General features: G+C 30.5%; 2 protein-coding genes across 2 annotated transcripts; both read right to left on the reverse strand.

Moving 5' to 3' along the window:
* Positions 1–441, reverse strand: LOC114378970 (zinc-finger homeodomain protein 2-like). The gene has a single exon (XM_028337547.1). The coding sequence runs from the start codon at positions 439–441 to the stop codon at positions 1–3; it is 441 nt and encodes a 146-aa protein (XP_028193348.1).
* A 20,694-nt stretch (positions 442–21,135) lies between these two features.
* On the reverse strand, positions 21,136–21,576 carry LOC114378972 (zinc-finger homeodomain protein 5-like). The gene has a single exon (XM_028337548.1). It carries the CDS (start codon positions 21,574–21,576, stop codon positions 21,136–21,138), a length of 441 nt encoding a protein of 146 aa, XP_028193349.1.
* Between the last annotated feature and the right edge of the window lie 5,646 nt (positions 21,577–27,222).

The following is a 27,222-nucleotide window of genomic DNA, read 5'->3' on the forward strand; positions in this document are numbered from 1 at the left end:
CTAAGCATCATTGATTGCCTGGTGACGGTTGTTGCTGAGCCATACAACGAACTTCCTACGGGTGATTCCCATCTCAGAGCAGAAGCTTTCGATTTCGTCCTTCTTTTCCTTTCGAGGTTTCCACCCCACACTCTCAGCAAACCTAATCAGCTTGTTCTTCTGCTCTGACGAGAAGGTAGTCCTCTTCTTCCTCTTGGACCTCATCTCTTGCACTTGATCCGGTGTTTGAGTTTGGGGCTCAGCAGTGAAAATGGTGTTCTTATGGTGAAAGTTTCGGCGGCAGCCACAACAAGCACACAAGAGAGCATCCTCACCGGCGATATACTTGACACAACCATCATAGGTGACATGATCAAGTGCTGCTGAATGGTTATGCAAACACTCCTTGTAGGTCACCACCTCATGTGTTGGTAGTGGATGATTGATGTTTATATCAGACATGGTGAAATTAAGGAGTAGGTTAATTGATATGGAAGGATGTGTGTGCATTTGCACCAAGGGGGAGAGGCTTAAATAGAATGGCGATGGAGGAACATAGTGTACATGTCCACTTCTAATATGGTTTTGATGCATCTTGTGACGGGTCGCATCTTCATCCTAAAACGTGTCTTGTTACACCATATTACTATTATATAATGGATTCTTCATGTTCTTATTTATGAATCAAGGAAATAAAAAAAAATAGTGCTTCAATAAATAAATATTAATTTGTTTTATTTTATTTAATGATATTATCTTTAAAATATTTTTCATTTAATTGAAAATTTACTTTTAATGACTTTTTATTTTATTGTTAATATCAAGTTTGAGGGAAAAAAATCTAGAAAGAAAGTTTATTTTTTATATGAGATTGGTAAAGTTAGCAATGTTAACTAATTTCTTTTAATTAGTATTATAATTTTTTTCTCATACTATATTTTTTATATAATTTTTTTAAACTAATTCATAAGAACTAAGAAAGTTGATTAGTATATTATTATTATTATTTTATTTATTAATAATTTATATTTATATTTTTATAAATTATCTTTAAGAATTGTAGGATTCATCTTTTCACTCTTTTTACCTGATTAATTAATTAATGTGTGTTAATCATCTTCTCTAACCTTCACAAGTGAGTGAATGAGTTTTTCTTAATATTTTTTACCATTTATGATTTATAAAATAATTAGAATATTTTGATTAAAAAAATTAATGCAAGAAATAATTTTAAAAAAATCTTATAAAAAATATTATTTTTTGAAAATAGTCACATATATAAGGATAAAGGTCATACTTGAGTCTCAAGATCTTAATAAATTTTGAGGTTCACAATGAATTTAAGGGTGTAGAATTTTATTCACCGAAATATATATACCTAGGAGGTGTACTATAAATAAAGAATAAAAAGAATTAATCACAATCATATAATAATTATATATGCACTATTAAGACTAAATGAATTTGGTTTTTCTAAAGTAAACAATTTATTTTGGGAAAAAATAAATAATAAAACTTGTTGGCACAACGATTTGGCAATTAGCTATATGTCTCTTACTCAAAATATTAATTATCAATTTTTTTCCATGATTAATATTATTTATTTATTTATTTTATAAAATTTAAATTATAAATTATAATATAAAAGAGTATAATCTAGTTAGTTGAATAATGTGTAATAGTTTTTTATTGATAAATATTAGTTTTTAATTATTAATTTGTGTTAGTGAGAGAATTTCAATCCAAGATTTTCTCCTTTTTCTTCTATAAATGTTAGTTTTAGCTTTTTTAACTCCATAATAATATTTTTTAAATGTATTAGTTATTGTAAATTTTATAAGACTTGTTAATCGTGTTTGATTATTATTGATTTTTTTACAAATTATAATAATAATAATTTATTATTTACATAATAATAATAAAATATTTCCATATTTTTTTAAGGTGATCATTAATGATTACCTGATGTAAAAAAATCATAAAATTATATGGTGTTTTTGTGTCTTATCATAACTCCTATAATAATTCTAACTAATTAATGGAGTTGAAAAGTCAAAATTGAAGGTTGAATTGACGGTTATGATATTTAATTTATAGTCATTCATTTAATTTACATATTAATAAATTTTTTTATTACATTAAATATGATCATTTATTGCCTCTTTATGACTCTTTCTTCAAATTAATTGTATCTTTGTGAGCGGTTGTAACTCATTTTTTACTCACGCATATTTGAGGTTCATAACTATTGTACTCGTATCTGATTATTTTTTATTTCTACCTTCATTTATGTAGGGAAAAAATATTTATACTAGTAAGAGAAAAAAGTAAGCACGGAACAAATTTTACACAATAATTTAGTTATAAATCATCATAATAATTAATTGATTTTAATAAAAATTATTAAAAAAATTCTACCAACAATCATTTATAATTAGATTACAATAATAAACTCTATTAGTAAAGATGTGCTGGAATATAAGAATTAAATAGTTATTCAATAAGTTTTTGGGACATATAAGTTTTTAATTATCATGAGAAGTTATGACTACGCCCAATTACAAATTACAACTGGTTTATCTAATTTGAATTAAGTGGTAGTCAAATTTGGGCGTAGTAAAATTGACTATAAAATAAATATATTAAAAGTAATTTCATAAACTATTACGCCCAAAAGTTTATTGAAATAAAATGGAAAAAGCATATAAAAGTCAAATTATTTTATTAGCTTAAATAAACTCCACATAACTTCAAGTAATATTGTAAATAAAAAATGTGATTAAAATAACAGATTTTATTAAAATTAATTAATTATTTTTTTGAAAGAAATTAATTAGTCATTGGTATTTTTTTGTTATCTTATGTTAAAGGTCACAAATATTTTTTAATTAACTTATTTAGATATTAATTTCGTTTACAAGTATAACTGGGATTCCAAAAATATTTTGTACACATAAAAAACCAAACACAAATCATCGTTAGATGTCCCTCACGTATCAAAGCTCATTAATTGGTATTAAACAAAGTGAAGTAAATATTCCGCATCTTATATCATACTTTAAAAAAAATGCACGATAAATGACAAAGAAATAATCAACAAGATGTAAACCTTTTTCAACAACTTCTGCAACATTTATCACAGTTATCTATTATATATTTTTCCTGCATATTTAAATACGTTAGAAAATAATTATGTAGGAAACATTTAGGCTTGTTGCTAATTGTCCTGCAAATTTTGTCTCTAGATTTATTTGCTCACAAAAATTTTATTTTATTTTCCAAATTTGCAGGAATATTTTTATATATAGTTTTTCTATAAAATTTATTATAAAATTATTTATATTTTAAGAATAAAAATTACAAGAAAATTCATATATACTTCTATGAATTTTCTTACAACTTTATTTATTAAAATTTTCATTTTTTAAAATATTTTGCAGAAAAATATGTCTGAAAATATGATAGTGTGTAAAATATCCAGGGAATAAGTACTGATAAGGTATAACTAAATGAATTTAATATTTCTAATGTAATTATATATATAATTAAAAATATTAAGTCCATTTAATATTTTGCATAAAATCCGTTGGAAAATTATAATTTAAAGACAAATTTTAAAAAAATTATATTCGTCACTATATTTTTTACAGTAATTTCGCTCACAAGTATTTTTTTACATATTTCACTCACAAATATTTTCTTCGTCCCATAATAATCATCTTTGTAAAAAAAATTATCCTACAATAATTATCATTTTAATTTTTTGACGTAATATTAATTATTTTTTCCACTTATATACTTTATAATAATATTAATGATATAGACTAAAAAGAGTAAAAATTAATTGATGATTATAAGATTAATTTTGTAAATTTGTTATTATCTTTCATTCATTTATTAATTTTTCTACATCTATATAACAAGTATAATGTGACAACTAATAGAGTATTAATTAACATTAAATATACCTTCTTCAAAATAGTATTTATTCCATAAAAATAATAACTCAGGATTTAAGTCCTAAACCAATTGGTTAATAAATACAATTTACTACCAAGTGTTAAACATTGTTCCCTAGATAAAAAGAAATAAAAAAATAAAATTAGAAAATCATTATTAAAAAATATTAACAATAAAAATATCATATTTTAATATTTTTAAAATAAGAGTCCAACTACGGAGTATTTTAAGGACATTAATTAAAGAGTATTATAAATACCATATTATTATTATTATTTTAAAAAGTAAATTTAATTTTTTTAATATAATATTATATTTTTGTAATAAAGAGTTGCTAGATATTAAATATTATTGGATTAAGTGGTCTCAGAATAATTAAGAAGGGGGTTGAATTAATTACTAATGTGTCTTGACTAATTAAAATTTATCCTTCTTAATATTATTATATTCAATTAGGTTTTACTGCTAAGTTATGAGAAAGTAAAAAACAGAAACAATAATTTAAACAAAAGTAAAGTGAAAATAAAAAGTGCACAGCGGAAAAGTAAAGAGTGTACGAAAGAAGAAAGCAAACATAAGATTTATACTGATTCGGCCACAACCCGTCCCTATGTCCAGTCCCCAAGCAACCCACGATACTTGAGATTTCCAATAACCTTGTAAAATCCTTTACAAACAAAGATCCACAAGGGATGTACCCTCCCTTATTCTCTTTGAACAACAAGTAGATGTACCCTCTACTTGAAGCGAACCACAAAGGATGTTCCCTTCCTTGTGTTTACTATTACAACCAAGAAGCTACCTGCTTCTTACACAGAATTCTCAAACGGTTAGTTCTTTGAATTCTTTTGGCAAGAAGGAGAAGGAAAGAATCAAAAAAATTCTCAGACGGTTAGTTCTTTGAATTCTTTTGGTAAGAGGAAGAATGAATGAATAAGAAGAATAACACAAGTTTTTGACCAATGAACTTTTTTTGACAAAGAAAGTATTGAACAAAAAACTCTTAGAAAGAATGTTTTGAATGAATGAAAGAAATATGTAAGTTCTCTCTTTTTAAAATTCGTACCATGGTCACATATTTATAGTCATTTGATAGCTCTTGAAAAATCAAGTTAAAAGTTGTGACTCTTGACAATTTCTTCAAAACTAGTCACTTTAAAAGTTGTGACTCTCTTGAAAACTAGTCACTTTAAAAATTGTGACTCTTGAAAAAATCTTCAGAAACTAGTCACTTTAAGAATTGTGACTTTTGGTAATTTAATTTTGAAAATAAGTCACTCGTAATCGATTACAAGAATTGTGTAATCAATTACACAAGTTTAAAATGATTTGAAAATGTTTTATCACAAGTTGTGACTCTTGAAATTTGAAATTTAACGTTTTAAAACATTGATAATCGATTACAACTTTATAAATCAGTTTGAAAAGACTGTTGGCTATCAATAGTTATTATCAATTCTTAAATATTTTACACAGTATCATAAATAAGAAAAAAAATATATTCTTTTTGGTATTTAATATAGGTAGAAAAAATGAGTTTACACTAATTAAGAAATTAGTAGCATTATTTAAAATTCTTATCCTTCCTTATTTAAGTGTCAGATTTTGAAAAAAAAATGTTTTTAATTAATTTATTATTTTCAAAGTTCAAGATAAAGTTAATTATTTTTTTGAATTAGACTCTTACTTTTCATCTAACTTTTAATTAATTTATACATTTATCACGAAAGTGAAAACAACTAAAATGAATTTATTGTATAGCATAGTAGTATAAATGAAAAAAAAAGGATAAAATAGAACTTTATATGAAAGAAGAAAATTTATTGCTTTTTTTTATACTTGTAAAAAATCTTAAATAACACAAAAAAGGAACAAAGGTGGTTCAACTTTTTTTAAAACTATTATTCATCAAAACTTCATTACTACAAATGTTGTTGTAGCTTTGGTCATTTTTTTTAGCTAGCTAGCTGTGTACCATCATATTTGCTGCATTCCAAGACAAGACTTATAAGTAAATTAGCACATATATAGGCATAGCTGGCCACCCCATTTTTTTAGTTTCTCTAATCCAAAATCCAAAGCCAAATCAATTTTTAACAGATCGATCTTAAATTTTGCTTGTGAAGGAGGATCTATTTTTTATTTTGATATTCTTCTTCGTCACCGTCTCCAAATCACCACCCTGTCTTCAAAGCTTTCCCTTAATTTATAGTGATACTCTTCTCCTTTCTTTTATTTATATGACTGGCTGGGAATGCAGATGGATACAATTTGTTGGATCCTTTTGGCAACATCACCATCACATGGGATTTTTTGTCCGATAACGGGGATACAATTGATGTAAGGCATTTCTACCTAATTCTGATTTATGATTTTTTTAAAACAAATTATTTTCATAGTTATCATTTTTCTGGAAAGGTATGGAAGTGACTCACTCAATAATGATTGTAAGATGAAATAAATATTTGGATAAATAATTTTTTATCTCTGAATGTGTAGAGTATTGACAAATTCGTTTCCAAAAGATGACAATTTAAATTTTAGTCTCTGAAAGTAAAAAAAATGTGACAGATCCATCTATTTTAACTTTCATCTGTTACGGGATTAATGAAAGAGTCTGTGCGATACACATGAACAAAAATGTCACAAAAATGATTGTCAACATGACTATGAAATAGATTGGACCAAAATGTGAGTAAGTTTTCATTAGACCAAAATGTTAAGTTTCCATTATACTAAGATGTCAGTAAGTTTTCATTGGACCAATCTGTCAGACCCCAAATTTTGTTTCATTTAAAGGTAAAATATAATTTAATCTTTATCTTTTTTTTCATTTTTTCATCGTTGCATGCATAACATTACAATAAACACTTAAAAGAATTAGAAAAACAAATATAAATTAGAACAAGCATAATATTAATTAACAATCATAATATATTTGCTCTGAAATTTTTGTTGTGACAACATTAGGTAGTGTGAGAAAATCAAGTTGACTCTCATTTTTTTAAGGATTAACTTAATGATTGTGTATTTTATTTGAGTCTCATATTTCGGGTAGATGATGCGTACAGGGAGAAAAAGAAATATCAGAATCAAAAGAGGAAGTTTGCCAAGTTTCTGCTTGCTTTACTGCTCAACCAAAGGTTACATATATAGGGAGCGAAAATAGAATATCAAACTAAGAAATACTCCACTAATCCAAGACTAACAGAAAAGGAAATCCATTACTAACAGAAAGGACAGCTGGCACTACTCTACTACAGCAAGCACTAACTAACTGACAAGCATTTGTAAAAAATCAAACTAGCATATTGCCCTGAATTTAGACATAATTTGTTAAGTGTCTTAGAGTGATAATTCTTCTTTTGGGCCTTTCACTCATGCCACCCTGCTGCTTGTTTGTGGGCCTATCAATCCCCATATCCTCTGGAAACACCTTGTCCTTAAGGTGGAACTCTTCTTTTAACTGAGCCCAAACCTCCCAAGAAGTGTCATCTGGGTGCAAACCTTCCCACTAAACTAGAACCACCAGGCAAGGTTCACTCTCCCAAACCTCCCAACGAGCATCAATAATTGTGAGAGATGAAATTACAGGTTGGTGTTGTGGAAGCAAAGCTTCATGATGAATCAACAATGAATCAAAGGTGTTTTGATGATAACAATGATGACAACAAAAGATGATGACAAAAGTGATGAACAAAAAGCTCAAGAGAATCAAAGAACATCCATCTCAAGAAAATCTAAAACAAGTCAAAGAGTTCAAGAATCAAGAAGAATTCAAGACTCAAGAAGAAAGCCTACAAACAAGAATTAAGATTCAAGAATCAAGATCAAGATTCAAGACTCAAGATTCAAGAATGAAGAAAAGACTCAATCAAGATAAGTATTAAAAAAGTTTTTCAAAACTTTGAATAGCACATGAGTTTTTGACAAAACCTTTACCAGAGAGTTTTTACTCTCTGGTAATCGATTACCATATTGTTGTAATCGATTACCAGTAGCAAAATGAGTGTGAAAATGTTTTCAAACTGAATTTACAACGTTCCAAATATTTTCAAAAGGCTGTAATCGATTACAATGTTTTGGTAATCGATTACCAGTGCCCTTGAACGTTGAAATTCAAATTTAAATGTGAAGAATCACATTGTTTCATTCAAAAGCTTTGTGTAATCGATTACACATATTTGGTAATCGATTACCAGTGTTTGTTTCTGAAAAATCTAAAGATGTAACTCTTCAAAAAGGTTTTGACTCTTTCAAATGGGTTTTAAGTTTTTCTAAATGATATAACTCTTCTGAATGGCTTTCTTGACCAGACATGAAGAGTCTATAAAAGTAAGGCTTTGTTTTGCATTTTGAATCAATTTATTCCAAGTCTTTCTAACAATCTCTTACAATCCTTTACAAGCCTTGAATCTCTTTGAACTTCTTCTTCTTCTTTGTACCAAAAGTTTTCTGAAGTTTTCTGGTTTTCTAAACCTTGAAAACTTGTGCTATTCATCCTTTTCATTCTCTTCTCCCTTTGCCAAAAAGAATTCACCAAGGACTAATCGCCTGAATTCTTTTTGTGTCTCTCTTCTCCCTTTTCCAAAAGAAGGAAGGACTAACCGCCTGAATTCTTTTGTGTCTCCCTTCTCCCTTGTCAAAGAATTCAAAACGACACAGTCTGAGAATTCTTTTGATTCTTCCCATTCCCTAATACAAAAGCGTTCAAAGGTTTAACTGCCTGAGAATTCTTTTGTATCCCCATTCACAAAGTATCAAAGGTGTAACAGCTTGAGATCTTTGTCTTAACACATTGGAGGGTACATCCTTTGTGGCACAAGTAGAGGGTACATCTACTTCGGTTTGACTGAGAACAAGAGAGGGTACATCTCTTGTGGATCAGTTCTAGTGGAGGGTACATCCACTAGGTTCAAAGAGAACAAGGGAGGGTACATCCCTTGTGGATCTTTTCTTGTAAAAGGTTTTTTACAAGGTTGAAAGAAATCCCAAGGACCGCAGGTTGCTTGGGGACTGGAGGTAGGCACAGGTTTGTGCTGAACCAGTATAAAAATCCTTGTGTGTTTGTTTCCTTCTTCCCTACTCTTTTACTTTCCGCTGTGCATTTAATTTCCGCTTTTACTTTCTGTTAAGTTTCTCTTCTACTCCTCTTTCTCTTAACAATTTAGTAAAAGCCTTAAAAGAGTAATTTTTAATTAGTAAAGGTTTAGGAATAATTAATTCAACCCCCCCTTCTTAATTATTCTAAGGCCACTCGATCCAACAGGTGTTCGCAAACCTGAGGTGGTAACACTATAGGTCTGTCCTTGCTCGAAGGGGTTTGATAAAATGGTTTAAGTACAGAACATTGAAAAAACAGGATGGATTCTGGAATCCTTTGGAAGTTGTAATTTGTATGCTACTTTGCCAATACGAGATAAAATCTTAAATGGGCCATATATGTTGGACAAGTGGCCTCGGAAATATTAAGAAGGGGGGGTTGAATTAAAATTTCGTTGACTATTCTTAATTGAAATTTTCCCTTTCTTAATTATTCCCTAGATTCAATTATTTCTTTGTTAACAAGTTATTGAAATTATAAATGAAGGAAAATAACTTGCGGAAGTGTAAAGACAACAGAAAGTAAAAGAGATAAGGAAAGAGAGAATGCAAAACCGGATTTATCCTAGTTCGGCCACAACCCGTGCCTACATCCAGTCCCCAAGCAACCCACTTGAGATTTCCACTATCCTTGTAAAATCCTTTACAAGCAATGAACCACAAAGGAATCCCCTCCTTTGTGTTCAGTGATTACAACCAAGAAGTTATGCTCACTTCTTGCAATGAACCCAAAAGCGGTTAGTCTTTTGAGTCCAGTGTTTAACCAAGAAGACCTTCTCTTGAAAAACAGTCACCAAGAGTCGGTCTCTTGAAAAGCTTTTTGTAAGAATGGAGGAGGAGAAGAAAATGGAAAAGCACAAGTTTTTTCCCAATGAACTTTTCTTGACAAAGCAAGTATTGAACAAAAAATTTTAGAAAGATGTTGAGAATGATTCAGTAATTAGTATCTTATGAAATTCGTGTCATGGTCACATATTTATAGCCATTTGATGGCTCTTGAAGAAACCATGTTAAAAGTTGTGACTTTTGGTAATTTCTTCAAAACTAGTCACTTTAAAAGTTGTGACCCTCTTGAAAACTAGTCACTTAAAAGTTGTGACTCTCTTTGAAAACTAGTCACTTAAAAGTTGTGACTCTTGGAAAATTCTTCAAAAACTAGTCACTTTAAAATATCGTGACTCTTGGCAATTTATTTTTCAAAACTAGTCACTGGTAATCGATTACCGTTATAGTGTAATCGATTACACATCAACAAATGTGACTCTTCATGTTTAGATTTGAAAAACCAACGTTTAAAAATACTGGTAATCGATTACAAATGTTGTGTAATCGATTACACAAGTTTGAAAATGATTTATCACAAGTTGTGACTCTTGAAATTTGAAATCCAACGTTCAAAAACATTAGTAATCGATTACATGTCCATGGTAATCGGTTACTACTTTGTAAAACAGTTATAAAACTGTTTGGGCTTCTGGTAATCGATTACTGCCTTATGGTAATCGATTACTAGAGAGTAAAAACTCTGGTAAAAAGATTTTTCTTTGAAAAATTCTTTTGGACAAATTTGTGCTATTCAATATTTTGAAAATTTTTTTATACTTATCTTAATGGTTCTTGCATATCTTGAGTCTTCTCTTGATTCTTTACTTGAATCTTGATTCTTGATTGAATGACTCTTTGATTCTTTGAAACTTGCTTGAATCTTGATTGAATGACTCTTTGATTTTGAAACTTGCTTGAATCTTGATTCTTGACTTGAGTCTTTGGCATCATCAAAATAAGCCTGGAAGCTTTGCTTCTACAATAGAATCTTTTAGCAAGTTTTGAATAAGGAGTTCGGGTTACTGAAAGTTGGTGGTATGGCCTGAGCTTGACCATTGCCCACTGTCCTGGCTCGGAATTAACATCCCTCCAGTGATTGTCTCCTGCGGTCTTCATTTGAGTTTGTGCTTTTAAGAGCTTCTTTCATAATTTAACAAAGATCGCTTCCCTATCAGTTAGCATCACATCCACTGCTGCCACTGATGATGATCCCATCTGATATTGGGGAATACTGGGCGATTTTTTGCCAAAGGTTACTTCGAAGGGTGAAACTCTAGTTGCTGAGTGGACTGATGTCTTGTAAGACCATTTGGCCCATATCAGAAATTTGCCCTAAGTTGTAGGTTTATGGTGAACGAACGCCTGCAAGTATTGTTCGAAAACTCTGTTGATGACCTTGATTTGTCCATTTGATTAAGGGTGATAGGCAGAACTTATTCGCAATTTCATTCCACTCAATCGAAAGAGCTCTTGCCAAAACTTACTCACAAATAATGGGTCTCTATCATACATGAGACTTCGAGGTATACCATGAATTTTGCCCACCATATCCATGAACAACAACACAATAATCTACGTCGTAAAGTTCAAATTTAGCATGCCTAAGTGAATGCCTTTGGAAAACCTGTCAACCACCACCATAATGGTAGTATTTCCATGATAAGGGGGAAGACCCACAATGAAGTCCAATGAAAGGTTTTCCCATGGTCTCACCGGGGCTAGTAAAGGACACAGTAGTCCCGCCGGTTTTCGTGCTTCATATTTGGTATTTTGACAGTCAAGGCAAGAAGCAATGAACTGTTGAACATCATTGCACATAGCGGCCCAGACAAAGTTTTCCCCCAAACGTGCCAGAGTTTTCTTGATTCCCATATGCCCTCCCGTTGGTGAAGTATGGAACTCCGTCAACAATGATGGGATAAGGTTAAGGCCATTGGGCAACCAAATGGATTCCTGCATAAAATCAAATCCTAAATAATAGTATAATCAGGCATGCTTGTCGGGTTACCTTTGATTTTCTGTTACAGGGCGATGAACTCAAGGTGAATAGCCAACTCATGTTTGAGTTGATCCAGAAAGGCGAAGTGAGGTACGGAAAGGACAAATAATGAGCCTTGTGAATCTTTAGAAGCTCGAGACAGGGCATTCGCCACCTTATTCAATTTGCCTGATATATACTGGATGGTGTAATCGTACCCAAGAAGATGAGTGAGATACAATTGTTGCTCTGGGGTTTGGATGGTCTGACTCATACGCTCCTTCAAACTATGATGATTAGTCAAAATTATGAAAGGATGACCCAAAAGATACTACTGCCATTTCTTGATGGCGATCGTAATTGCTACCAATTCGCGAACATACCAGATGCTAGACGAAGCCTTGGGCAAAATTACCTGCTAAAAAATGCTAGAAGATGACCTAACTGATAAAGGACAAATCCCATCCCTGTTCCCAACGCATCAGTGTCCACCATGAACGACATCGAGAAATTCGAAAGTTACAGAGTTCGCACCGAACTCTCAGCATCCTTTAGCTTGTGAAAGGTTGCCTGAGCTTCAGTTGACCAAACCAATTAAGGAGTTGTCACCAGATGAGTCAAAGGGGCGCCAGTGATGCATACCCTTTGATAAAGCGACGATAAAACCCAGTGAGGCCCAAAAATCCCCACAGGGCCCTCAATGTCCGTGGGGTTGGCCATTGTTGAATCGCCAGTATTTTATCCTGAATAGGTTCAACTTCATGCGTCGATACTAAGTGGCCCAAGTACTCAATCTGGGATTGCGCGAACGAACATTTGGACATTTTGAGGAAAAACTGGCCCTGTTCCAGAACACAAAATGTTTGCTGCAAATGTTAGAGATGGCCAACCAATGTCTTGCTGTAGATAAGGATATCGTCAAAAAACACAATGATGAACTTGTGCAAATAGGGCCTGAAAGTGTCATTCATGGTAGCTTGGAATGATGATGGGACATTGCACAATCCAAAGAGCATTACATGAAACTCGTAATGCCCGTGATGAGTGCGAAATGCCATTTTGTTGATGTCTTCCTCCTTCATCAAAATTTGATGGTACCCTTGAAGCAAGTCAAGCTTCGAGAACCACTGTGCTCCTCCTAATTTGTCCAACAATTCATCCACCGTGGGAATAGGGAACCTATCCTTGATGGTGATGGTGTTAAGAGCTTGATAATCAACACAGAAACGCCAAGACCCATCACACTTCTTCACCAGCAAAATCGGAGATGAAAAGGGGCTCGTGCTTGGTCTGATGACTCCATTCTTCAACATAGAGTCCACTTGAAGTTCAATTTCCTATTTTTGGAAATAAGGGTAGCGATACGGCCTAACATTCACTGGTTCAGAGTTGGGTCGAAGCTTAATTGCATGATTCATGTTACGGGACGGAGGTAATGATGTTGGAATTGCTGAATCAAGGTCTCTATTTCGGGTGTTGGATATGGTAGCTTGGAAGTTTGGGTTAAAGAGGGCTCAATGCGCAGATGAAAGAACTCACTAACTCCATGGGTTTGGACAAGTTGACGTAGCTGGTGAGTTGTAATTGATTTTGCAGTGCCTTCGCGTTCCCCTTTTAATTCAACAACTCTGCCATCGAGAAGGAATTTCATGGTGAGGTCATTGTAGTTTGTGAGGATTGGACCCAATGACTTCAACCACTCAACTCCAAGTACAAGATCGACACCATATAGAGAAAGGACATGGAAGTTGACCAAGAATTGTTGGTCCTGAACCTGAAGAGCGATATCCCAGCACCACTAATGGCACTCGAGCTGGTGTCCATTGCCCACCATGACCTTCAGTGCTAGAACTAACCGTTCTTGGATAAAATTGTGGGTACTACCCCCATCAATTAATATCCACACTTGTTGACCCTTTAAGAGGCCCAATAAGCGTAGAGTCTCAGGAGCCATATGGCCTAAAAGCACGTGTAGGCTAATTTAGGCTGGGAAGGGCTCGGTACTAATAATTGATATGCTTAAATAATTTAAATATTTAAATCGCATAGAAATTATCTAATTTTTCTCTCTTTTATTGCTTCTTTTATGTTAGAACATTAGGAATTTACAGTGTTTTGGAGTGTATTTTTTGTAGAATTACACAGTAGGAGGCCTGGAAGATGGTTGAAGAATTGGAGCAACTCGCTCAGCACGTCAACAACCGCTAAGCGTGTGGAGCCAACTTGGAGGTCAGGCTTAGCGCACATCTGCAGCTTAGCCTGCATCTGCGGCTTAGCGCGCATCTGCGGCTTAGCGCACAGTCACTTATGCCAACTGGACTTTGCATGTGCGCTTAGCGAGCACATGCCGGCTTAGCACATGATCAATATCGCAAAACATGATTGTGTTGCATTTTAAAGGAAAAAAGAAGGGGAAAATCAAGCAATTCTTTTGGGGGACCAAAAAATGAGAAGCTAGGGCATAAGAGAAAAGAGAAAACCCATTCACTTGGGGACCTTTTCTTCCATTTTCTTCCACACCTCTTGCTTTCTTTTTGTATTAGTAAGTCTCTCATGACAATGAGAGGCTAAACCACCCATTGTTGGGAGCTCAACTACCGAACACTCTTGATGAAATGATTCTAACTATCTATTTAATGTTATTTTGATATTATTGTCTCTTTTTTGTGCTTAATATCATGTTTATGGCTTGATCACCCATGCTCATGTAGTGTTATAGGGTTTATGCATTGGAAAATGTTTATCTCCTAAGAACTTGAAAAGAGCATCTAGGTAATCCATGTCTAGGGATAGAATGATATTATTTAGCCTTATTTATGCATCTTTATTCTTAAAGCAAATTATTTGATATAGCTCTTAAGGGATTAGGAGTGAAATTAGGTAATTTAGGCTCTTTCACATGAGGAATCATGGTTAGGGTATGTTAGTGGATGAAGGTAATAATCGAAATAACATTAAATAGTGAAAAACCCTTAATGTTGCATCAAGAGTAGTTTTGGTAGGTTGAGTCTCAACACGCTCCGTAATTCTACTTCAATCGACAACTCACCTCCTGAGTGTTTGTATTCTATCTCTTTAATGTGCTCTACTTAATTATCTTCATTTACGTCAAATTTTATATTCTGTATCATTATTTGACCAATATCAATTTTAGTTCATTGATTGCTTAAAATTGGACATATACAAACTTTGAGTACAGTCAAAGTCCCTGTGAACTCGACACTCGGTCTTACCGTTTTAATTACTACTTGGACGAATTGGTGCACTTGCCAATTGGTTAATAGGTACCTTGTTCTTCAGCACAACCATCTGCATAGATGAGCAAATCATGAGGAGAATTGTCATTGTCGTTGGCAATGAGGAGGAAGAGTTTGGAGGTGCACTTGTTACCGCGGCTGAATTTCTCATCATAGTTAAAACACAGACCCTTATCCCGGTGCAGGGTGAGGTCTTCTGATGATAGTCGTTTGAATGGGACAAATGTATGTTTTGGTGGTGTCGGCAAGAGACCAGGTTTGGGTGACGAAGGGGGAACCCGAGGAGGGGGCGGACCTGAAGTAGAAAGCATTAGTGATCATCGTCGAAAGGGTTGATGGGAGTCTTTTATCTTTTCTTCCTGGAGATGGGCCAAGGTTGTAGCCTACACCATAGTCAAAGGTTGTGAAGCTTGGACCTCCTGCCGAATTTTCGGTGCCAAAGTAAAAACAAAACAACTCAATAAGAAGGTTGGTGGAAGACCAACGATTCGATTGGCAAGGGATTCAAATTCAGAGAGATACTCAATGACAATGCCCTTTTGTGTTAGCTTGAATAGGGTGCCGGTAGGATCCTCATATTGAGAAGGAGCAAATCAGGTCTCTAATGCCTGCAAGAAAGCGGTCCATGACGAAAATTGGTTGTTCCTCGACATCCATTGGAACCATGCTAGAGCCGGTCCTTCCATATAAAAAGAAGCAATCGTAAGATGGTCACATTTCGATGTGTCGTGGTAAGCGAAAAATTGGTTGATCTTGAAGATCCAACCAAAGGGATCGGAACCGTCAAACCGCGGTACTTCCAACTTCATACGAAGAGAGGAAGGGGATGAGTGATGTGGATTATGATGGGTTATGGACGATGTTGGTGAATGGGAGGTTGTCTCCAGGTGGGTCACTGATGTGTCATCATTTTCTCATATTTCTTAACCCTTTTTGTCACCATTTTAATTACTGATTAATCTTAATTGTCAATTTAATTATGCAGTTTTATCATTTGGGCCTACTGGATTAATTTTGTGTTTTTAATTTAATTTTAGGAGAATTATAAGTAATTGGGCTTGAATCCGAAATTGGGCTTGGACTTGAAGAGAGCAGACAATTTTATTCTACCAAATCTTATCTTATCTAGATTTTATCTAGATATTATTTAATTTAGATTTTATCTTATCATATCTAGATTTTATCTCATCTAGATATTATTTCATCTAGATCTTATCTTATCTTATCTTATCTAGATTTTATTTCATCTAGATATTATTTCATCTAGATTTTGTCTTATCTTATCTTATCTAGATTTTATTTTATTTATGTGCTTGAACTTAAAATAGATTTGTAAGCTTTGGGGCTGAGAACTATATAACAGCACCAAGGTTCTAGTTTTAGGCCTTCTCTCTTTTTCGTTTTTAGCTTTTTTTCGTTTTGGAGAATAATTCGAGTTTTCTTTGTTTTCTACTACAATTTCTTTTTCTATTGATTAATGGAAGGCTAAGTCTCCAGCGTTGTTTTCTCTTGAGGATCAAGCACAGCTCTCTTTGAGGTTTTATTATTACTATTGAATTCTGATTAGTTTTTCCTCTTCACCAATTACTCTGTATTTGTTGTTATTAATCCATGCATGCTTAGTGCTTGATTAATTGTCTCTGCGCTTAATTTACGTTCATGCTTAATGATCACTTTCATTCATGATTAATTGGTATATGTGTTGCTTAATCACATAATGAATGCCTTATGTTAAATTTTGCTTAGTAATTTAATTTAGGGTTGGATTAAGTTGTTGAACTGATAAAGGATAAATCCTCGTAACCTACGATAAGAGACTTGCTTGTGAATCAAGGGGAAACAATGTGTTTTAATTCTGATATTTTCTAATTCAAATTTACTTGCTGTTTAATTTACAAAAACAAACAACCCCCCCCAATTTGTTACTGTTTTATTACTATCTGTTATGAACGTTTGGTTGACCATTGCTCGTTGGAAGACGACCTAGGATCACTTCCTAGATACTACATTTTTAATGTTTATTTGATTCGGGTACGGCCTCGATTAGTCACCTTTTGACACAGGTCCTCCAACTTGTGGGATAGGCGGGCGATAGCTTCCTCAATGCGATCGATATTAATCTTAAGCGTGTTGATTCTACCATAGTCAATGAAAGCACCAAGATGATGCGTACAGGGAGAAGAAATATCAGAATTCGGAAGAGGAAGTTTGCCAAGTTTCTGCTTGCTTTATTGTTCAACCAAAGGTTACATATATAGGGAGCAAAAATAGAATAACAAACTAAGAAATGCTCCACTAATCCAATACTAATAGAAAAGGAAATCCATTACTAACAGAGAGGACAACTGGCACTACTCCACTACAGCAAGCACTAACTAACTGACAAGCATTTGTAAAAGATCAAACTAGCATATTGCCCTGAATTTAGACATAATATGTTAAGTGTCTTGGAGTGACAATTCTTCTTTTGGGCCTTTCACTCGTGCCATCCTATTGCTTGTCTATGGGCCTATCAGTAGAACAACTGAGAAGTTATGCTTATTAATCAATATTATATTTATTATTATATTTGTTCTAACTTACGATTGTTTTTGTATTTTTTAAGCGTTTATTGTAATGTTATGCTTGTAACTATAAAAAAGGAAGAAAGATGAAAATTAAATTATATTTTACTCTTAAATGAAACGAAATTTGGGATATGACAAATTAGTCCAATGGAAACTATTGTGGTCCAATTTATTCAACAGTCATTGTTGGCAATCATTTTTTTGACATTTTTGTCCCTTTATGTTATGTAGGCTATTTCATTGATGCTAACGAACTGAACTTACCATATAATTACTATTAACCCTATATATTATTAGAAAGTTTTGAGAAGGCATAGGAATTTTCGAAATTCTTAAGGAAAAGATGAGATGCATGCATACCTGTTTGTTTGTTACGGTTGTGTTCAACATAGTCATAGCTCACTTGATGACTCATACATAGGTGAGGGTATCAATATACAACTAGCAATTATTTTGACACATAGAGGCAACAGGGCAAGGAAATTGCACAAGATTCAGAGACCTCAATGTTGTGAGAGGAGGCAGTTATTATTGATGTTATGCCTGGAACCCCTTACAAACATATAGTTGCCTAACACAATATATAGTCACTTTTTCTCCTCTGCTACTATGACCTCCATAAAGTAAATATCACTTCTATGTTGACCTCAAAATCAAGTTTTATCATCTACTATGCCTAAAATTAGGAAGAACACACACTCATCACATAATCTTGACAGATCGACCTTTGCTCACTAATTTGATCATATATTAAGTTTTAGACATTATTTTTTAGTGAAACTAAAGTCGTTAGTTAGTTAATATATAGGGCTACAACTTTCATACAAATAATTTTTTCCTAATTCTATCATTAAATTTGCCCAACAAAATTCCCCTCTCCTGGAAAAAATTGCATTCACCCTGGGTAAAATTACTTATAGCTCCACTTGTTTTTATCTTGATTTTGGCCAGCAAATTATTGTGTTTTCTCAACAAAAATTGACTAACAAAGAGTCCCAAATCTGCATTTATTTGCATAATATTTCCCCAAAGGTTCCAAAAACTTAAAAATATGCTCTAAGTATATAAGACTCAAAAGTCAACCATACCAATCATAGGAGGTAGATATGGAAGAGCCTTTTTGGTTTCGAAAACTACAAGAATGAAGTAAGGGTAAAACCTCTAAAAGGGTGAAGGTTGGAGTGATGAACTCTTGCGACAATAATGGTAGTTGGATGAGGAAGTTTTTTTTTTCTTATCTGATTGTTTGCAACCTTTCAATCTAAAAAACTTGCTGACTTTAATAGCGACATTTATTAATGTCATTTAATTAGTAATATATATTTATTATTATGGAATGCGTTTTTCACTTTAATATTGTAGCGGTAAATAAAAATATACAAAAAAATCGATGATATAAATGGTATATTAATTGAATCCTATTATAGTTTATGGATGAAAATCATCTATCTCCTCCAATTAGAGAGTGCCACATAATGTCACCTCAATTCTACATTGGAGAAAATTAATGTTTTTTTGTGTTTTGTCTTAGCTTCACTTCGATCAACACATCTTTCATTTCAGAGTCTAACCAATTCTTAGAAGTTTTACCATTTCCCTTGATCTGTGCCCAATACTAAATGGATCATCACCATTTTCTTCCTCTCTTGGCCTTGGATTTTTTCCTTTTTTCAAAATAAATTATTTTAAACTTTCAATCACAGGCATAAAGTAGGGCAATGAGTTCTAAAAGGGTGAAGGTTAGGGTGATGGACTATTAGGGCAAAGATGAAAGTTAGAAGGAAAATGAATTTATTTCTTATCTAATTATTTTATAACCTAACTCCCTCAGCATGCAAAAAAAAAATATTGATTTTGATAGTGACATTTATTAATGTCATTTAATTAGTAATATATATTAATTTCATAAAATACGTTTTCATTTTAATATTGTGTAGGTATAAATTAAAATATACAAAAATAATCAATGATATTAATGGTAGCTAGATTAATTGAATTTTATTATAATTTATGGACGAAAATTACCTGTCTCCTCCAACTAGAGAGTGCCACACATATTGTCACCTCAATTCTACATTGGAGAAAATTAATGTTTTTTGTGTCTTGTCTTCACTTTACTTTAATCCAACCAATCCAACACATATTTCATTTCAGAAACTGACCAATTCTAAGAAGTTTTACCATTTTCCTTAATTCATTCCCACTATTAAATGGATCACAACCCTTTCTTCCTCTCTTGACCTTGGATTTTTTCCTTTTTTATCAAAACAAATCATTTTTAAACATTCAATTAAAAGCAAGAAGTAGGGTAATGATCTCTAAAAGGGTGAGGGTTAGTGTGATAGACTAACTATTGTGGCAAAGATGACAGTTGGAAGGGAAATGAATTTTGTTTCCTTATCTAATTATTTTCTAACCTAGCTCATTACCCTACTTTGATAGTGACATTTATTAATGTCATTGAATTAGTAATATATATTAATTTTATAGAATAAAATTTTCATTTTAATATTGTAGCAATAAATAAAAATATACAAAAATAGTCAATGATATAAATGGTAGATTGATTGAATCCTATTGCCTTTGTAGACGAAAATCACCTATCACCTCCCGTTAGAGAGCGCCATGTCAATAATGCTGCCATATTTTACATTACATTTAGAGAAAAGTCACGTTGTCATTTGTGTATTGTCTCTGCTTCACTTCGATTTAATCAAATCAATGTGTCTCTAATCTTAGAATCTTAACAATTCTTAATTCATAGAAGCGTAACCATTCCCCTTAATTTGTGCCCACCGCTAACTAGATCACAACCCTTTCTTACCCTCTAGGCCTTAGATTTTTGCCTTTTTTCAAAATAAGAAGCAGCAAAGAGGTTGGAAAAAGTGTTGGATTGGTTGGATTTAAAATGAAATAGAGATGAGATACAAAATTTGTTAATCTTGTCCAAACCTAATATAAAATTGATCAATGAAATTTTTATTAATTGGCATGATGCTTTCTAATCGTGAGGAAAAAGGATCAGAGGCAGGATTAGAAACAAGTGAATTTCGTTTGCATTTTGTCTTCTGGTTTCTTTTTAGATCTTCATTAGCTCAATTAATAAAAAAAATAGCAGTAATTCTTATAAACCCCATTGTTATGGCTTAGTAAATAAACAATCAAGCCAAACATAAAAATTATATATTTTGAAGGTAGTTTAAAGAAAGAAAGAAGGAAATGAAAAACGCATTCCAAAACAACGCATATAAGAAATTAAGGTACATGGACTTAATGATCACTAAAAGCCAAGGCACTACAGTTACATTAAGAGAACAAAACAGAGCTAAAAGACGGTGAAAAAAAAAGTAAAAACCAACAAAGAAACCCAACTTCCTGAACAAACTTAGTTTGAGTTTGATCAGAGTGATCTTATTAATGCCAAGTGCCAAGACTAATTCAACCATGACGACGAAATGAACAACTTCTAAGCATTATTGATTGCCCGGTGACGGTTGTTGCTGAGCCATACAACGAACATCCTACGGGTGATTCCCATCTCAGAGCAGAAGCTTTCGATTTCGTCCTTCTTTTCCTTTCGAGGTTTCCACCCCACACTCTCAGCAAACCTAATCAGCTTGTTCTTTTGCTCCGATGAGAAGGTAGTCCTCTTCTTCCTCTTGGACCTCATCTCTTGCACTTGATCTGGTGTCTGAGTTTGGGGCTCAGCGATGAAAATGGTGTTCTTGTGGTGAAAGTTTCGGTGGCTGCCACAACAAGCACACAAGAGAGCATCCTCCCCGACGATATACTTGACACAACCATCATAGGTGACATGACCAAGTGTTGTTGAATGGTTATGCAAGCACTCCTTGTAGGTCACCACCTCATGTGTTGGTAGTGGATGATTGATGTTTATATCAGACATGGTGAAATTAAGGAGCAGGTTAATTGATATGGAAGGATGTGTGTGCATTTGCACCGAGGGGGAGAGGCTTAAATAGAATGGCGATGGAGGAACATAGTGTACGTGTCCACTTCTAATATGATTTTGATACACCTTGTGACGGGTCTTGTCTCCATCCTAAAACGTGTCTTGTTACACCATATTACTATTATAATAATGGATTCTTCATGTGCTTATTTATGAATCAAGGAAATAAAAAAATAGTGCTTCAATAAATAAATATTAATTAATTTTATTTTATTTAATGATATTATCTTAAAAATATTTTTCATTTAATTGAAAATTTACTTTTAATGACTTTTTGTTTTATTTTTAATATCAAGTTTGAGGAAAAATAAATCTAGAACGAAAGTTTATTTTTTATATGAGATTGGTAAAGTTAGCAATGTTAACTAATTTCTTTTAATTAGTATTATAATTTTTTTCTTATACTATTTTTTATATAATTTTTTAAAAATAATTCATAAGAACTAAGAAAGTTGATTAGTATATTTATTATTATTTTATTTATTAATAATTTATATTTTTATAAATTATATTTAAGAATTGTAGGATTCATCTTTTCACTCTTTTTAATGTGTGTTAATCATCTTCTCTAACCTTCACAAGTGAGATAATGAGTTTTTCTTAATATTTTATACCATTTATGATTTATAAAAAAAATTATAAAATAATTATAATATTTTGATTAAAAAAATTAATGCAAGAAATAATTTGAAAAAAATCTTATAAAAAATCAAATATTTTTTTTAAATAGTCACGTATATAAGGATAAAGGTCGTACTGGAGTCTCAAGGTCTTAATAAAATTTGAGGTTCACAATAAATTTAAGGGTGTAGAATTTTACTCACCAAAATATATATACCTAGGAGGTGTACTATAAATAAAGAATAAAAATAATTAACCACAATCATATAATAATTATATATGCACTATTAAGACTAAATGGATTTGGTTTTTCTAAAGTAAACAATTTATTTTGGGAAAAAAAATAAATAATAAAACTTGTTGGCACAACGATTTGGCAATTAGCTATATGTTTCTTAATCAAAATATTAATTATCAATTTTTTTTGAATGATTAATATTATTTATTTATCTTATAAAACTTAAATTACAAAGTATAATATAAAAGAGTATAATCTACTTAGTTGAATAATGTGTAATATTTTTTTATTGATAAATATTAGTTTTTAATTATTAATTTGTGTTAGTGAGAGAATTTCAATCCAAGATTTTCTCCTTTTTCTTCTATAAATTTTATTAGTTTTTTATTTTTTAACTCCATAATAATATTTTTTAAATGCATTAGTTATTGTATATTTTATAAGAGTTGTTACTCGGGTTTGATTATTATTGATTTTTTTTACAAATAATAATAATAATAATAATTTACTATTTACATAATAATAAAAAAATATTTCCAGATTTTTTTTATTAAGGTGATCATTAATGATTATGTAAAAAAAAACATTAAATTATATGGTGTTTTTTGTCTTATCCTAACTCCGATAATAATGTCCAACTAATTAATAGAGTTGAAAAGTCAATATTGACGGTTATGACATTTAATTTATAGTCATTCATTTAATTTACATATTAATGAATTTTTTTATTATATTAATATATGATCATTTATTGCCTCTTTATGACTCTTTCTTCAAATTGATTGTATCTTTGTGTGCGGTTGTAACTCATTTTTTACACACGCATATTTGAGGTTCATAACAATTGTACTCGTATCTGATTATTTTTTTATTTCTACCTTCATTTATGTAGGAAAAAAATATTTATACTAGTAAGAGAAAAAAAGTAAGCACGGAACAAATTTTACATAATAATTTAGTTATAAATCATCATGATAATTAATTGATTTTTATAAAAATTATTAAAAAATTCCACCAACAATCATTTATAATTAGATTACAATAATAAACTCTATTAGTAAAGATGGCCTGGAATATATGAATTAAATACTTATTCAATAAGTTTTTGGGACATATAAGTTTTTAATTATCATAAGAAGTTATGTTATACTACGCTCAATTACAAATTACAGCTGGTTTATCTAATTTGAATTAAGTGGTAGTCAAATTTGGGCGTATTAAAATTGACTATAAAATAAATAAATTAAAAGTAATTTCATAAACTATTACGCCCAAAATTTTATTGAAATAAAATGGAAAAAGCTTATAAAAGTCAAATTATTTTATTAGCTTAAATAAACTCCACATAAGTCTAAGTAATATTGTAAATAAAAAAAGTGATTAAAATAAGAGATTTTATTAAAATTAATTAATTAACTTTTTGAAAGAAATTAATTAGTCGTTGGTATTTTTTTGTTATCTTATGTTAAAGATCACAAATATTTTTTAATTCACTTATTTAGATATTAATTTCGTTTACAACGTATAACTGGGATTCTAAAAATATTTTGTACACATAAAAAACCAAACACAAATGATCGTTAGATGTCCCCCACGTATCAACGCTCATTAATTGGTATTTAACAAAGTGAAGTAAATATCCGCATCTTATATCATAGTTAATAAATAAAAAATGCACGGTAAATGACAAATAAATAATCAACAAGATGCAAACCTTTTTCAACAACTTCTGCAACATTTATCACAGTTATCTATTATATATTTTTCCTGCATATTTAAATAACGTTAGAAAATAATTATGTAGGAAACTTTTACGCTTGTTGCTAATTGTCCTGCAAATTTTGTCTCTAGATTTATTTGCTCACAAAAATTTTATTTTATTTTCAAAATTTGCAGGAATATTTTTATGTATAGTTGTTCTATAAATTTTCTTATAAAATTATTTATATTTTAAGAATAAAAATTACAATAAAATTCATATATACTTCTATGAATTTTCTTACAAATTTATTTATTAAAATTTTCATTTTTAAAAATATTTTGCAGAAACATATGTCTGAAAATAAGATAGTGTGTAAAATATCCAGGGAATAAGTACTGATAAGGTGTAACTAAATGAATTTAATATTTATAATATAAATATATAAAATTAAAAATATTAAGTCCATTTAATATTTTGCAGAAAATCCGTTGGAAAATTATAATTTAAAGACAAATTTAAAAAATTTATATTCATCACTATATTTTTTACAGTTCTTTTGCTCACCAGTATTTTTTTACATATTTCACTCAAATATTTCGTCCGTCCCATAATAACCATCTTTGTAAAAAAAATTATCCTACAATAATTATTATTTTAATTTTTCAATGTAATATTAATTATTTTTTTCACTTATATAGCTTATAATAATATTAATAATATGGACTAAAAAAGTAAAAATTAATTGATCACCATAAAGTTAATTTTGTAAAATTATTATTTTTTTATCCATTTATTAATTTTTCTAGGTCTATATAAAATAACCAACAAGTATAATGTGAACGGATGGATGAAGTATTAATTAACATTAAATATATCTTCTTAAAAATAACATTTATTCCATAAGAATGGTAAATCAGGATTTAAACCCTAAACTAATTGGTTAATAAATATAATTTACTAACACGTGTTAATCATTGTTCCCTAGATAAAAAAAAATAAAAAAGTAAAATTAGAAAATCATTATTAAAAAACATTAATAATAAAAATATCATATTTTAATATTTTTAAAATAAGAGTCCAACTACGTCCTATTTTAAGGACATTAATTAAAGAGTATTATAAATACCATATTATTATTATTTTAAAAAGTAAGTGTCCGTTAAATGAATTTAATTTTTTTAATATAATACTGTATTTTTGTAATAAAGAGTTGCTAGATATTAAAATATCTCAAGAATATTGGTTTAGAAAACATAAATTTTAGTAACTCTTAATTAAAAAATATAGTATTATATTAAAAATATTAAATCCATTTAATAAAAAATTATTTTGTAAAATAAAAAATAATATTAATACCCTTTCATTAATGTCCTTAAAATGCTCGTAGTTGAACTTTTATTTTAAAAATAATATTAAAATATGATATTTTTATTGTTATGTAATAAATGCATTCTTTTAATAATTATTTTTTAATTTGGCTTTTGCTATTTATTTTTATTTCTACTTTTAGTATTAGATATGTTTTTATTTATTTATTTATTTGTCTTCTTAAAGTTGAAGTTAATATCAATAGTTATTATCAATTCTTAAATATTTTACACACTATCATAAATAAGAAAATATTATATTCTTTTTGTCTTTAATATAAGTAGAAAAAATGAGTTTACACTTATTAATAAATTAGTAGCATTATTTAAAATTCTTACCCTTCCTTTTTTAAGTGTCAGATTTTGAAAAAAAAAATGTTTTTAATTAATTTATTATTTTCAAAGTTCAAGATAAAGTTAATTATTTTTTTTGAATTAGACTCTTACTTTTCATCTAACTTTTAATTAATTTATACATTTATCACGAAAGTGAAAACAACTAAAATGAATTTATTGTATAGCACTAGTAGTATAAATGAAAAAAAAAAGAGAGGATAAAATAAAAAACTTTATGAGAAAGAAGAAAATTTATTGCTTTTTTTTATACTTGTTGTAAAAAAATCTTAAATAACACCAAAAAGGAACAAAGGTGGTGGTGTTAATTTTATTTGAAAGTTCAACTTTTTTTTAAAAAAAAAAACTATTATTCATCAAAACTTCATATCTGCTGCATTCCAAGACAAGACTTATAAGTGGCCACCCCATTTTTTCAGTTTCTCTAATCCAAATTCCAAAGCCAAATCAATTTTTAACAGATCGATCTTAAATTTTATTTGTGAACGAGGATCTGTTAAATACGGCCTCCTGCTTTTGATTTTGATATTCTTCTTCGTCACCATCTCCAAATCACCACCCTGGGAATGCAGATGGATACGATTTATAGTAATACTCTTCTGCTTTCGTTTATTTATATGACTGACTGGGAATGCAGATGGATACGATTCGTTGGATCCTTTTGGCAACATCACCATCACATGGGATTTTTTGTCCGATAACGGGGATACTATTGATGTAAGGCATTTCTAGCTAATTTTGATTTATGATTTTTTTTAAACAAATTCTGTTCCGAGTTATCGTTTTTCTGGAAAGGTATGGAAGTGACTTAGTAAGTAATGATTATAAGATGAAATAGATATTTTGATAAACAATTATTTTTGTCTCTGAATGCGTAGAATATTGACAAATTCGTTTCTGAAAGATGATAATTCAAATTTTAGTCTTTGAAAGTAAAAAAAAAAATGTGACAGATCCATCTATTTTAACTTTCTTCTGTTACAGTTAATGAAAGAGTCTATGTGACATATAAGAACGAAAATGTCACAAAAATAATTGTCAATATGACTACGAAATAGATTGGACAAAATGTGAGTAAGTTTTCATTGGACCAAAATATCAGTAAGGTTCCATTAGACCAAAATGTTAGTAAGTTTCCATTGGACTAATCTATAAGACCCCATATTTCGTATCATTTAAAGGTAAAATATAATTTAATCTTCATTTTTTTTCATTTTTTCATTGTAACATATAACATTACAATAAACACTTAAAAAATTAGGAAAAAAATATAAATTAGAACAAACATAATAATAAGT

This window comes from Glycine soja, chromosome 12 (genome assembly GCF_004193775.1).
Source record: "Glycine soja cultivar W05 chromosome 12, ASM419377v2, whole genome shotgun sequence".
Taxonomy (NCBI): Eukaryota; Viridiplantae; Streptophyta; class Magnoliopsida; order Fabales; family Fabaceae; genus Glycine; species Glycine soja.

Coding starts and splice junctions, on each gene's coding strand:
- LOC114378970 (XM_028337547.1), bottom strand. CDS start 441: ATGTCTGATATAAACATCAATCATCCACTACCAACACATGAGGTGGTG.
- LOC114378972 (XM_028337548.1), bottom strand. CDS start 21,576: ATGTCTGATATAAACATCAATCATCCACTACCAACACATGAGGTGGTG.